At 39.5% G+C, this 15,000-nt stretch overlaps 1 protein-coding gene across 1 annotated transcript in view; it reads right to left on the reverse strand.

Annotated features, from left to right (window-relative positions):
* LOC113804735 (uncharacterized) overlaps window positions 1-15,000 on the reverse strand; it is a 15,717-nt gene that overhangs the window by 238 nt on the left and 479 nt on the right. Inside the window, exons 2-12 of the mRNA XM_027355627.2 lie at window positions 13,445-13,504; window positions 9,364-9,633; window positions 7,805-8,335; window positions 7,008-7,064; window positions 6,377-6,601; window positions 5,782-6,180; window positions 5,354-5,590; window positions 4,867-5,128; window positions 4,328-4,560; window positions 3,130-3,450; window positions 1-2,298 (exon numbers count right to left, since the gene is read on the reverse strand). The exon at window positions 1-2,298 is cut by the window's left edge and continues 238 nt beyond it. Coding sequence (XP_027211428.2) covers window positions 10-2,298; window positions 3,130-3,450; window positions 4,328-4,560; window positions 4,867-5,128; window positions 5,354-5,590; window positions 5,782-6,180; window positions 6,377-6,601; window positions 7,008-7,064; window positions 7,805-8,335; window positions 9,364-9,633; window positions 13,445-13,504 — 4,884 coding nt within the window. The 3' untranslated portion in view covers window positions 1-9. The remainder of the gene's footprint in view (window positions 2,299-3,129; window positions 3,451-4,327; window positions 4,561-4,866; window positions 5,129-5,353; window positions 5,591-5,781; window positions 6,181-6,376; window positions 6,602-7,007; window positions 7,065-7,804; window positions 8,336-9,363; window positions 9,634-13,444; window positions 13,505-15,000) is intronic.

The following is a 15,000-nucleotide window of genomic DNA, read 5'->3' on the forward strand; positions in this document are numbered from 1 at the left end:
AGCCAGTCTTCATCCATACACATCAAAATCCTCGTCTTCACTACTAGAAGCTTCAACTTTGTTAAAATCATCTGTGCTTTTGTATTCTGGACAAACGTATTGTTGTTCTACTGGCTCCACCACGGTAGGGACATTATATTCCTCAAAATTTTCAAACTCTTCTTTTGCATAGATTGGAGTAAACTGTGGCAAACTCCCCTGCTCGACATTGCAGATCTTGCCCGCTGCTAAATCCTCCAGAAACTTGATGATGGTAGGAGCACCGTCTCCAAACCTTTGCGATTCAAAATTAGGGAGGAGAAAAGAGGGTACCTTATCAGCTCGGATTACTTCCTTATCTTCGCTGATAAGGACCATGCCTCGAAATATAGACATCACTCGTTCCATGAAATTCTCGTTATTCCAGCATTCTTCTCTGGTCTGTGAGGATAGCTCCTTAATGAACAAAGTCTTAACGATGTACGAAACAGGGACATTCAGCTTGAGATAAACATGATCCCATACCAGGTAATGATTCCTATATTTTTTAGGATACCACCAATCTGCCTTGAGCAAAGAACACAAGAGTTTACATGCTAGGATAACAACTCTTTGCTTGTCTGTGATGCTGGAAAGAATTCGAGCTTCCACTTCAGACAGGCTGTACCTCCATGCATTATCTCCACAGCAAGTGATGCTTACTGGTATGTCCTTTGCTACTTCTTGTATATGTTCAGGTAACTGAGAGAAACGATTACCCTCGGGCCATGGAACGCAGATAGCTGGTACCAAGTCAACACTGGGCATCAACACTAGAGGCCCATTTTGTTTCTCACTCCAGGCGACGAAGATTGCAAGGCCTACTTTCGTCATTTCTATTCCTGGATAAATTATAGACAAGTTTGGACTTTCAAAGCTAAATGTTTGCAGTGCCTTCCTGACAGCCTCTTCAAAATATTTCAGGAAATTACTTCCTCTAAACAATTCAGGGTCTTCTTTACATTCGACACTTACTTTCACTTCGTCGTCAGTACAGTCCAGTCTGTTGCGGCTCTTTGGTTTTTGTTCAACTTTGATGGTGACTTTGCCTTCCTTAAATCCATCATAAGAATCTAGTTGAAGGTTAAAGTCCATCTCATCAGGCAGTAACATCCGAACATTCTCAGCCACAGATCCTACATTCACTATTTGTCCTTTGTAACGACTGTCAACTCGGGCAATTGCTTCACATAATCTTTTCATTTCCCTTTCTATTGTATTCTTCATGCGGTAGTTATGGGAATCACTGAAATCGACCTTCTTGGCTAGTGCACATTGACGCAGAGTTTCAGGGCATGTAATACCGAGCCTTACACACTTGCCGCGCAGTAACACCCGAGTGCTTACCTCCGCGCGACTCTCATTCACGATCATATCTTCCTCCCAATTTGAGACCAGGTTGAGATGCACCGATTTAACGTAGTCATCATGTGCTTGTAATATATCATCTGGTGTCATGCCTACAGCTGACTGAGCAGATTCACCTGGGAAATGCCTGAGGTACTTGAGGCAAGCGGAGTGACCCATGAGGGCTGCCAGATGTGCAGGCGTCATGTCACCACTCACAACTATATCTGTCTGTACGTCACAGCGAACCAAATATTCCAAAAGAGGTTTATGGCCTCTTAGAGCTGCTATATGTATCAACTGAGACTTTGAACCAGGTTCGAGTTCCATTTCCAAGTTCACTTCAACCCGTTTCCTTATGGCATGAAGTGTGTGAACCATTCCTAGTTCTCCTATTAGACACATCGCAGACTCAGAAGGATGACCCACTCGTTTCGGAGTTTGGAGATCTGATAAGTAGTCTAGAAATTCCTGGACCACTGATTCTCGTCTTCTTTCTTTGAGCATCAGTTCGTAGAGAACATCCTCTTCCCTTTTCAGAAGGTGCGTGAGAAGGCCATGAGGAAGGTCATCTTCACTTACTCTAGGTACATGATATGGCATGATCCGTAAGTCTCTGCACAAGGTGATTATCATATGTTGCTCGGAAGATTCACAGGCAGCAGCCAGAGGATGATTTCTATCGCTAGGAATTAAATTAGTTCTAGCACCTCCCTGGACGAGGAAATGACTAGCCAAGGGCAAGCCAAGGCGCGCAGCTGCAGTCAGCATCCTCCAGTTATCCTCAAGATTATATTCCTTTGGCCAAGACGTCCTGTGTCCAATTCTCTGCACGTCTTTCAGCAGTTCAAGGAGACCTGTTTTCAGAAGTTGCTCTTCCTCGCTGTCACCTTTGATACTGATCCATTCTTCATGTATACCTCGTACATACTCCTGTTGGGAAATTTTTGATTGATTTTTTAAATTTGAATTGCAGAGATTTCTAGATATCATCCAAAACACACACCTTGAATGAGTTTTCATAAACAGAAATATTACAGTAATTCCTTGAATTTGAACAATACACTGATTCATAGATGAAAAGATCTGCACTAATATGGGCTTACTTCTTATTACAGATAAAGACAAATAAAAGTTTGGGTGCTGCCATACAAATGTCCTGTATATCATTGCACATTGTCGCTTACAGCATCTCATAAGCTTATACAGATGTATTAGGTTATTTCCTTATATTTAATCTGAACTCTAAAAAATCATAATATATTTTCCAGTTCTACCAAAAAAATTTGAAAACTATTTTGACTTTACTATATAACAATCCGCATTCATTCCTCCATACATGAAACTGAGAATGAATAGATCAGGAAATACTATTAAAAAGTTTAGAAAAGTCTAAAAGAAGACAAAACCAACCACTACAATACTTGAGAAATTTACTGGAGGCTAAAATGTCATCTTACAACAGCACAGATCATGTAGTCAAAGTTGCCTGTCAGCTGTGACATCCATAAAGTCAAAATTTGTCTTACAAGAACTGGCAGTGTAAGTGACGGTTGTAGATTTTGTACATCGTTCTCTTCTCTTGTGAATATATAAAGAGGAGAGAGACAAAATGACTGTACACTATTCCTGTCTGTTTAGTCAGCTTACATGAAGGAAAGCAAATGAAAAGAACTCATCAGATGTAAGAAAAGTAATGATAGAATAGCGCTGTCAATATTTTACTGACTTTCTATAATGAATAATATAATAATAAAGACTTACCTCCCTAATGACAGCTGGGAAGAGTGCAGGCAAGTCGGGAGTGCGGTGTGCAGCCTCGAGAATGGTGAGGCCATCACTACTGGTGGCAGTGATCGGTGCTCCTCCAGCCAATAAGAGCATCATGACGTCACGCTGCCCTCGAGTGAGTGCCAGGTGGAGGGGTCCGGAATACCCATCCCGAGGCTCAAGTGGCACTCGCTCCTGAAGAAGAGACATCGTCTGTGCCACGTCGCCCATGCTCGCAGCCATCAGCATGTTGGCGAACTTTTCAGACAGAACGCTTTCTTCCGGCGTCTCCATAGGACCCAGTTCCTCGCATTTCTGGAATGAACGAGTAGAGGGATATGTTGTAAAAATATTGTCTTGTACTATCATAGAAACATTTGCTAAACATGACGCACCCTACTTAAACCCAAATTGCTTGATTGATATGATTCTTAAAGTACTTCAACTCGTTGTTTCCTAATTATCCTTTGTACACATTACACAGATTAATGCAATAGGTACTACTGCTTCCAGATTTGCAATGTTGAACCATATTCATGTTGACAAATGTAGAAAGGTATGAATGAGGATAAATATCTTCACAATACAAGAGATGTATTTGACCGGTTTCTAATAAAACTATCAACATATGCTTCTTCCAATACTTGAATTTGGCGGTTTGCCAAATTTCTTAGAATGTACTTTCCTGAACTTTAATTACATCTGTATTTTTTTTCTCTCTCTTTCTTTTTTCTTTTTAGATCCTTTGCGTCGTTTTGGCTACCTTTCCCCATTTTGGTTACTACAACTTTTTCCTACGTCTATTATTTCCTTCTCAATTTTTTCCGGTATTATCTCTATGGATGGTTGTATCTCTACATAAATTTTTATCCATTTCTTTCAACTTTATATATCATCAGATATTTAAAACCATTTATGCTACTAGGCTCTTTAAGCTTTAAACATCGTGAGCCTCATTTCTTACTGCTGCTTCTGCCGACTTTTTTTTTTTTTCTTTATTAAACAAATATAAAAGAAAAACAGGTAAGAACTAAAACTGTTCACTGTTCACAAACATGAATACTGAAAACTTGTAGGACACTTGTTAATAATCCTTCACAATCCATGGATGTAGAGAAAGCTAGAGTTAAAGAAAGAAAAAAAAAATTAAGTTTGATACCCTTTTGGATAGACAGTGTAAACACAGGCATACCTTTCTTAGCGTCTCTGCAAGCTCCACTCGTTTCTTGCGCTGGGCGATATCCAGCGGGCATTGTCCCCGGTGGTTCCTGAGCCTCGGATCCACCCCAGCCTTCACAGCCATCAGGGCCCGCTCGTCGCTAGAGTCTTCCCATCCTGAAGGAAGTGACTTTTGGCTCGAGGTATCCTCTTGATAACGTCTGTCCCAGAAATTTCCTTCGGCCAAGAGGTGTAGGGCAGTCCGTCCTGTGTGTATGCGGAAATGTTGATATGAATATTGAGGTTTTTGTGATTACCTGCGTCTATATTCATGCTGTGCTGGTGTAGCGGTTAGCGTGTTGGTCTAGCAATCTTGCTGACCTGCGTTCAATCCCGTGCGTGGCCAATGGATGGTAACCCCGGCCATCCCTTGCACACAGGGAAGATTTAGAAGCAAAATAAAACGAACATTTCATAGGAAAGAATATCCACTGTAACAAATGGAATGAAAACTAAATCTGTTTCTTCTCCTTTCGCTACTAAAGTTCTGGGAGTGTTCTTATACAATCTTACCTTTGCAATCGACCGAGTTCGTGTAGAGTCCATGTGCCTCAATCAACCTTTCCACATCCACATAATTATCCCAGACAGGATCCTGCGTACACACTTGCATGCCCGCGATGAGGACGTGGGGCAAGGTGGCGCCCCCGATGTCCCGCACAAACCCAGGGAGGGAGATGCTTACGTCACTCCTTGAGGACAGAATCTTATTCACGTCCCCAGTCTGGCCGGCCCACACAGCAATGAAGAGATCGTTCACTCGTCGTTTGTGGAGCTTTTGGGATAATGATCATATTAATGATAATGACTGACATTCATTAAAAATGGTAAAGATACAGCTGAGATTTGTGTCATGTTTAGTTGACCACACAGACTCAGTGATCAATCTTCATTTTCCTAAAGTGTACCACCAGTATTTCATGAAAGAAAATACATATAAGTCAATGAAAATCATAACCATCTATGAGCCCACAAAACCCCTCCTTGCTCTGTACTATACCGCCATTGCCCTGTAGATCTGCTCCTCCTCGGCCGTGAGTTTGGCTGGAGGAGCGTTCTTGTTGAAGGTGGCCACGACGTCGGTGTGGCCGCGCGTGTGGGCCTCTTGTTCAGACGTCGTGGGTCTCCCTGTCACTGCTGTGCGAGGATTGACACGTAGGATGTCGCTCAGCACTCTCACCATGGCCACCTCATTGGCACGGACGGCTTCCCAGAGCACGATCTCCAGTTGGGAAATCTTTTTTTTTATGGGGAGAGATGGTTGTCATTTGACAATGTGCTGCTGTTTAAATATTTGTGAAGGGATATTGTCATAACTATCAACTTCATCACTGATTTATTACTGTTATCGCTGGTTACCAAAAGTTAAAAACTAAATATTTAGAAGTATTACTCAATTCTATTTCAGAACCAACCCAATATACATACCTGATGCTCACTGAGATTCTTTTTTTCCAGTATATCTGTCACCGCCTTCACCGCGTCCCACTGGCCATCCATGGCTGCGACGGTCGCCACAATGCAGAGTTTGCCGAGGTCGCTGCTCTGGTAGCGAAGAAGTTCCATCACGGCCTCGGAATTCCGCAAGAAAAGAGCCGAGTAGAGCCCGCCAAGCAGAGCATTTGCGGAGTAAGTCTGAGTGCCGAGATTTGATCGAAGTTCGTCTATGTTGGACTGCGCGAGGACCTTGATCAGCTGCTTGTCGGCGGTGGCTTCTCGGTCGCACTTGTAGAGGAGGAGGTCTATGGTCTTCCAGTTCTTCTGCTCGTAGGCTAGAATAAACGCGTTCTCGCCATTGTTTAACCTCACACAGATGTTGAGGCCACACTAGAAAGATTATATGCATAATTGAGAAGCTGATGCATGAAGGAAATGGGATAGAGAATGTTGGAAGATGTGGAGAGGGTAAGTCATGAAGTGCAGATGAATAGCATGAAGGAAGCAAGATAGCTAACAGAGAGAAGGTAGAGGTCAGGTAATCTAGATGACAATTTCTTTAAGACTAAGAGGTAAAATAACTTACCCTCGTGGACGAAAGTGTCAAAGCATGGACACATTCACTGAACCCTTCACTGGCGGCCACCATAAGGGGCGTGTAGCCTTGCTGGTCCCGGAAGTTTAGGTGAATGTGGCGGTAGTCCAACAGCATCTTCACCTGGGAGATGTCCTTAGAAAAGCAAGCAGCGTCTAGCAAACATTGGAAATCCGTAGGTCCTTCTGGCTTCGCACTTTTTCTGAGCTTGTAGTCCTGGGAAGAGATATGTAACACGAATATTGAAAAAAGGTGATTGGAATTTACGATCATGTCAACAGAATAGATTTTATAGTGAAGTTTTATCATGCTTATTAGGATGATAGATTTTAATTTATCATATTCGCCTGGTATAAGCCTATATATGTAATTTTGGTAGTGTCTTACGTGGAAAATTTAAAAAAAAACTCTTTCCACTTTCCACTTACTAGAATGAAAAAATAGGTAAAAAAGTATCTGCAGAATACCTTTGTAAAATTCGTAATGTTCAAATTTCTCTAATCATACCTTCATTAGGTATTATTTTCCCTTATTCTCAAACCTCAAACCTTCCTATTGCATTTATCTCCCTTATCCATATACCCCTTCGTCTTAAAATTATCCCATTTTATTATTTTCCTACCGGGTACTGCAGCTCCTCTGGCTGTGGACATCGACACGGGACGAACTCCTGAGAAACCTGAAGAGGAGGCAACAGTTTAGAGAAATTAAGTCAGTCACATGCGAGAGATACAGATGTTATGTAGTGATGTAGCAGGATTATTTCACTACTTGTATGAGGATGTTGAGAGATATGAATGAGAATGAATACCTTTCTACATTGGTCAACATGAATGCGGTTTAGGATCTTGTTACCGAGATCCATCTTTACTATTCTGTTCAACTATTTATTTTATAGGGACTTCGGTTGACATAATGTATTTGAATGTTTATGAGTGAAAACAGTGTTCCATAGTGTTCTTACTTCTTTCTTGCTCCGAATGACATTTATTTGAATATTTAAAAATAAAGATTATACCCTATATTTTTTCTTACTTGGTCTTTCGTACTCGAAATGACAAGGTATTTGAATATTTATGAGAGAAGATAATGCTTATATATATATATATATAATATATATATATATATATATATATATATATATATATATATATATATCTATATATTATATATATATATATATATTATATATATATATATATGTATATATATAATATATATATATATATATATATATATATATATGTATGTATATATATATATATATATATATATATATATATATATATATATATATATATATATTTTTTTTTTTTTTTTTTTTTTTTTTTTTTTTTTTTTTTATGCGGACATTCTTCCTCTGAATGACATTTCTTGGAATGATTATGAGTAATAATAATGTCTCCACATTTTCCTTACGTGCTTAGTGTCCGGAAGCACACCATGAGCCGCCATATGCTCCAGGAGATCCACAACGTCATCATGGGAACACGTTTCGGCCAAGGACTTCGCTCTGCCCAGGACGTCACCTTCAAATTCCTTTTTTCGCAGCAGAACCCTCACCACGGAGCTACTGGACGACCAACACGACCCAGCGGCCTCCAGCAGAGCCTCGTTCAGTATGAGGACGTCGAAGTCGCAAGTCTCGAGTAAGAACACGACGACATCCGGCTGTCTCTCACTGGCTAGGAAGAGCGTGCCATTTAGGACCGCCACGTCCGCGTTGCTCCCGAGTTCCTTCAGCTTCCGGAGTGAGCCAGATAGGGTCTGTGAAGCGAGGTCCCCGTCCAACTCCGCGTCCAGCTTAGGGAGGAGGCGGCCGTCGTCTAATTTATCGTGGGGAAGGAGGTGGGGCAGAAGGGCATTGGCCGTGTCCCAGTGTCCTTCTCTGCACGCCAGACGGAATGCGCTGAACCCACTCCTGTCTTTCGTTCTCAGGTTAATGGCGCACTGTAATGAAGAACCTGTATTATGTTGTATACACAGCTGCGGAATCACATTTCTGTACACTTGCTGGGTCCCTCTTTCGTACATCTGGCAACTAATTCGATGTAGACATGGAGTATATAGTATTTTTATGAATGAGGTAAAAAGTTTAGGTTGTTCGTAACAAAGTGTACTTAATGCCTACTTTTCGAAACTACATTAGCCATTTGCCCTTTCATTTTCTTCACATGTGATTCTTACCGTTGACTTTGTAGTGGGATAATTTTAAAATCCGATTTCCTAGAATTGTTTGTTTATCGAAATGGCAACGCCTATGGAGGTGAGAGTACATTATAGCTGATTATTTCTTGAAACATGGAAATACTTCATGCTTTATATATGTAGAGAGAGAGACAAGACAGACAGACAGAGAGAGAGACAAGACAGACAGAGAGAGAGAAAGACAGAGACAGAGAGAGACAAGACAGAGACAGAGGTATGGAAGCTAAATCAATTAAATCCTTGTTAAATCGGAGACCTCTGTAAATTCTTTCCGTAACTGCACCATCTAGTACCGGTTAATCGAAGTAATGTATTTTTTTTTTCTTGCCAGAACCAAACACTGATTCAGTAACAAGAAAACATGCAGCATTATATAATTCACTATAGAACGCAGAACCACAGGACTACACTGAATATATAAACAATTGATCAGTGTGTGTGTGTGTGTATTTAACTATCCACCTCTATCTTTCATCCACCTTTTCAGAAGAATTCATACACACACACACACACACACACACACACACACACACACACACACACACATATATATATATATACATATATATATATATATATATATATATATATATATATATATATATATATATTATGTATGTATGTATGTAGATATATATACTTTTCACACACACATTTGGAGAGAGAGACAGACAGACAGACAGAGACAGACATACAATACACTACACAATATTCTGCGTACACCCATCACATCACCCATACTTAGAAAACCCACTCGCAGTTCGAATCACCTGTGTCTTCGTATTAACAAGCAAACGAACGCAGTCGGTGAAGCCCTTAATTGCTGCCCACATCAGGGGTGTCCAGCCATCACCATCGGCCAAGTTGAGGTGGAGATCGGGAGAGGAGAGCAAATACTCCACCAAGTCTATTCTGTTGGTCTTGCACGCGATATGCAACATAGTGTGGGAGCTTTCGTCAATCGGTGCATTGATGTTTCCACAGCTTTTTATGGTTGTCTTTAATTCGTTGATGTTCATCAGCGTGATGGTGCCTAAGTCCTGTTGATAAAGAGACATTATAAAATTCCGTATGATCCTTTTTAGTATTATAGAAATATGGATTATGATTAGTTTTACATTGGTTGTAGTGATAATTATAGCTAGAAGCACTCGGAGAACGCATGCTTCCGTCGAGGTTACAGGGTCACTGACGCATTAATGATATTCACCCTTGAAGAATTAAATTAAAAGCCCCTCTAAAGTACACAGGTGACATCCGTGAACATAAAATCCTTTTTTGAGGCAAGGCAGTAGAGGTGATGATGTAAACATTCAACAAATTCTGGATCCATCACTTGTTACTTCCGCCGGTGTATGTTGAGAGGATGAAAGAGCTCTCCCAAGTTTAGGATGGAATTCCATATATCCCATGCAGCCTTTTTGCTAATCCCAGATATGGCAGAATTCCATACATCCCTTTTTGCTAGTCCCAGATATAGCAATATTACATACGTCCCTTTTTGCTAATCCCAGATATAGCAGAATTCCATACGTCCCTTTTTGCTAATCCCAGATATAGCAGAATTCCATACGTCCCTTTTTGCTAATCCCAGATAGAGCAGAATTCCACGCGTCCCTTTTTGCTAATCCCAGATATGGCAGAATTCCATACATCCCTTTTTGCTAGTCCCAGATATAGCAATATTACATACGTCCCTTTTTGCTAATCCCAGATATAGCAGAATTCCATACGTCCCTTTTTGCTAATCCCAGATATAGCAGAATTCCATACGTCCCTTTTTGCTAATCCCAGATAGAGCAGAATTCCACGCGTCCCTTTTTGCTAATCCCAGATATAGCAGAATTCCATACGTCCCTTTTTGCTAATCCCAGATATAGCAGAATTCCATACGTCCCTTTTTGCTAATCCCAGATATAGCAGAATTCCATACGTCCCTTTTTGCTAATCCCAGATATGGCAGAATTCCATACGTCCCTTTTTGCTAATCCCAGATATAGCAGAATTCCATACGTCCCTTTTTGCTAATCCCAGATATAGCAGAATTCCATACGTCCCTTTTTGCTAATCCCAGATGTAGCAGAATTCCATACTTCACTTTTTGCTAATCCCAGATATAGCAGAATTCCACACGTCCCTTTTTGCTAATCCCAGATATAGCAGAATTCCACACGTCCCTTTTTGCTAATCCCAGATATAGCAGAATTCCATACGTCCCTTTTTGCTAATCCCAGATGTAGCAGAATTCCACACGTCCCTTTTTGCTAATCCCAGATATAGCAGAATTCCACACGTCCCTTTTTGCTAATCCCAGATATAGCAGAATTCCACACGTCCCTTTTTGCTAATCCCAGATGTAGCAGAATTCCATACTTCACTTTTTGCTAATCCCAGATGTAGCAGAATTCCATCCGTCCCTTTTTGCTAATCCCAGATATAGCAGAATTCCACACGTCCCTTTTTGCTAATCCCAGATATAGCAGAATTCCACACGTCCCTTTTTGCTAATCCCAGATGTAGCAGAATTCCATACTTCACTTTTTGCTAATCCCAGATGTAGCAGAATTCCACACGTCCCTTTTTGCTAATCCCAGATATAGCAGAATTCCATCCGTCCCTTTTTGCTAATCCCAGATATAGCAGAATTCCACACGTCCCTTTTTGCTAATCCCAGATATAGCAGAATTCCATACGTCCCTTTTTGCTAATCCCAGATATAGCAGAATTCCACACGTCCCTTTTTGCTAATCCCAGATATAGCAGAATTCCATACGTCCCTTTTTGCTAATCCCAGATATAGCAGAATTCCATACGTCCCTTTTCGCTAATCCCAGATATGGCAGAATTCCATCCGTCCCTTTTTGCTAATCCCAGATATGGCAGAATTCCAGACGTCCCTTTTTGCTAATCCCAGATAGAGCAGAATTCAATACGTCCCTTTTTGCTAATCCCATATATGGCAGAATTCCATACGTCCCTTTTTGCTAATCCCAGATATAGCAGAATTCCATCCGTCCCTTTTTGCTAATCCCAGATATAGCAATATTACATACGTCCCTTTTTGCTAATCCCAGATATGGCAGAATTCCATCCGTCCCTTTTTGCTAATCCCAGATAGAGCAGAATTCCACACGTCCCTTTTTGCTAATCCCAGATATGGCAGAATTCAATACGTCCCCTTTTGCTAATCCCAGATATGGCAGAATTCCATACGTCCCTCTTTGCTAATCCCAGATATAGCAGAAGTCCATACGTCCCTTTTTGCTAATCCCAGATATAGCAGAATTCCATACGTCCCTTTTTGCTAATCCCAGATATGGCAGAATTCCACACGTCCCTTTTTGCTAATCCCAGATATGGCAGAATTCCACACGTCCCTTTTTGCTAATCCCAGATATGGCAGAATTCCATACGTCCCTTTTTGCTAATCCCAGATATAGCAGAATTCCATACGTCCCTTTTTGCTAATCCCAGATAAAGCAGAATTCCATACGTCCCTTTTTGCTAATCCCAGATATGGCAGAATTCCAGACGTCCCTTTTTGCTAATCCCAGATATAGCAGAATTCTATACGTCCCTTTTTGCTAATCCCAGATATGGCAGAATTCCATACGTCCCTTTTTGCTAATCCCAGATATAGCAATATTACATACGTCCCTTTTTGCTAATCCCAGATATGGCAGAATTCCATACGTCCCTTTTTGCTAATCCCAGATATAGCAGAATTCTATACGTCCCTTTTTGCTAATCCCAGATATGGCAGAATTCCATACGTCCCTTTTTGCTAATCCCAGATATAGCAGAATTCCACACGTCCCTTTTTGCTAATCCCAGATATAGCAGAATTCCACACGTCCCTTTTTGCTAATCCCATTTATTGCGGAGACATTATCGCATCTGGAAACAGCGTGCAGAGTGAGCAACAACGTGGCTAAAATTCTTTCCATGTCCAAATGTCAACCACATTGCACAAACGTCCATTTTCTCTGTTATTACGATAGCTAACACAACATCCGTGTTTATTGCGTGAATAATGATGCTTTGGCGCAGGTAGAATATGTAGAATGTGTAAACAACGTCATGGGGAATGCTTGTCGAAAGAGGAATGTTTTGATAATTACGAAACAATTTTTTTTTTTAATGTTTTAGTGTTGGCGGTCAAAACGGAATTCAAAATGGTGATGATACCGTTTGTCAGTCAATTCAAATTTTTGCTTTACTGAACTTAACATCTTAAAACACCTTTAAATACCAAGTTTCAGCGCCACTCGTCTTTTAGAATTCAAGATATGGATTATTTGAGAAGGGTGATTTGCATGTAATTCTTTAAGTGTGAATATGATTGCATCAGTGATCTTATTGCCTTGGCCTGAGATATGAGCTCTCTAAGTGCTTCTAGTTATTATCATTATCATCATCATTATCATCTTCAAAACTATTATCATTATTGTTATGATGATGATTAATATTATCATTATCATTACTATTATCATTATTACTAATATAATAATTACTACCATTACTATTATCAGTATTGTATTATTGCTATTACAATTCTAATTATCATGATCATTATTTTTCTATCATTATCATTTTCTGTTATCATCATCACTTACTTTCAATAGTAATAACAATGATACTATCATTAATATTATCAATAATATCAATATTATCACTATTGCTCCCATTATCATTATTATCATCGTAACTACGACTATTACTATCATTATCATCCTTAATATCATGATCACTACCAGTATCGTCATCACTATGCACAATATTTTGCTAATAGCATTTCCAACATGAACATCTTAAGGTTAACAATGGTATATAAATCTTTATACTGAGTACCTCTTTTATGTTGCCTTGTTGTTCAGGACATTGGCACGGTACACTGTCCCAATGGTCCATCTGTCAAAAGAAAGCAATATGATATATATAAGAAAAAATATATAAGTAGTTTTCTTTAGATTGCTAAGAGCTAACTTATACATTGTGCTTTTTAAGTCGAATTTATCCTAAGAAGAGCAATGTTGAGGAAACATTGTCCAGGGAATAATGTCTTTGAGTTTTCATTTCTTGAGGAAAATCAGTAATTTACATTTAAAGTTAAAAGATCAAGAATTTACACATTTACTAAAGTAATGAGGTAGAGATGCTTATCCACTATTAGGGGGGGGGGGGGTAACGATGTCAAACATTTAGTGTGTATGTGTTTGTGTGTGAATTAGTATAGAAAGAATATGCATATCATAAAATTACGTTATTTACTCTACATGTATAATTCTACCCTCGCTTACCCTGATAAATTCATTCCCCGTATAAAACAGCTTTATTTACCCTATTGGCGAGTGACTACGTAACGGATTTCAGTTCACTTATGTGTACACAATATACACTTTATTTCGATACATGTTTAGGTTAGTATTACACAGTGCATCCCTGCGTTCCCGCTGTTTTACTAGTATAAAAGATTCCTGTACTTCCCATGTAATTTGTATTATCGACTACATTCTTTATTTATCTTATACTTATACAGATACTAGATCTAAATGAAAGTATAAGGGTGCAGCCACACCAAGAATCCAAATAGAATCTGTAAGGAGACAGTGTATGGTCCGACGTTAGAATAAGGAAAATGATAATAATACGATTGGAACTTTTAAAGCAGAAACGCATGATGTGATAATTCATTTCCATTCGTAACAGGTGACTGTAGTAATCGTAAAGAAAATGAGAATAAAAACACATTGAAAGCTGTTGGTACGGATGACAGCGAATTGGCGAAGAAGAAAGGTTAGCATGCTTCTTTTGGGGGCAGTTTGAAAATGCTTGATTTGGATACGAAACCAAACTAAGATAATCTAATAAAGTTCCGTCATAAACAGGAATGAAGTTTCAAGAGCTTTCAGGAAATCTTTTAATACCCTGCCGTCAAAATGTGTAATTTACCAAAAGATGGAAAACTTCTTTCGAGACAGGACTGTATTAAACTTGATGTGTAGCATTAATTTTTTTGACATTTTACTGAACCCTTAATACTTCTGGGCTTAGGGAGAATTAGTACCTAATATGTGTGATAAAATGTGATAGCGATACAGATTTCATAATCCATGCGACGTAAGCTTACTTATATTTTGCAAAACTTGGCTTTACATATGCAGTTACCAATCGTGTATTTGGTAACAGAAAATCTTTTGTTAGCACATGTATTCAGTGCAACAGAAAGTACTATTATTACCCATTCATATTAGTATTGTTTCCTACAAGAAATCAGATAGTGTATAAAAGACTATATATCGTTATTGACCCACAACTATTCCAGCAAACAAGTGCCGTGAGGTTCTGAACTATATAATGAATCGATTTCGTTTTGTGGACGATTCGGCCAGAAAGTTTTCTCTTTC

Source organism: Penaeus vannamei, chromosome 9 (genome assembly GCF_042767895.1).
Source record: "Penaeus vannamei isolate JL-2024 chromosome 9, ASM4276789v1, whole genome shotgun sequence".
NCBI lineage: Eukaryota > Metazoa > Arthropoda > Malacostraca > Decapoda > Penaeidae > Penaeus > Penaeus vannamei.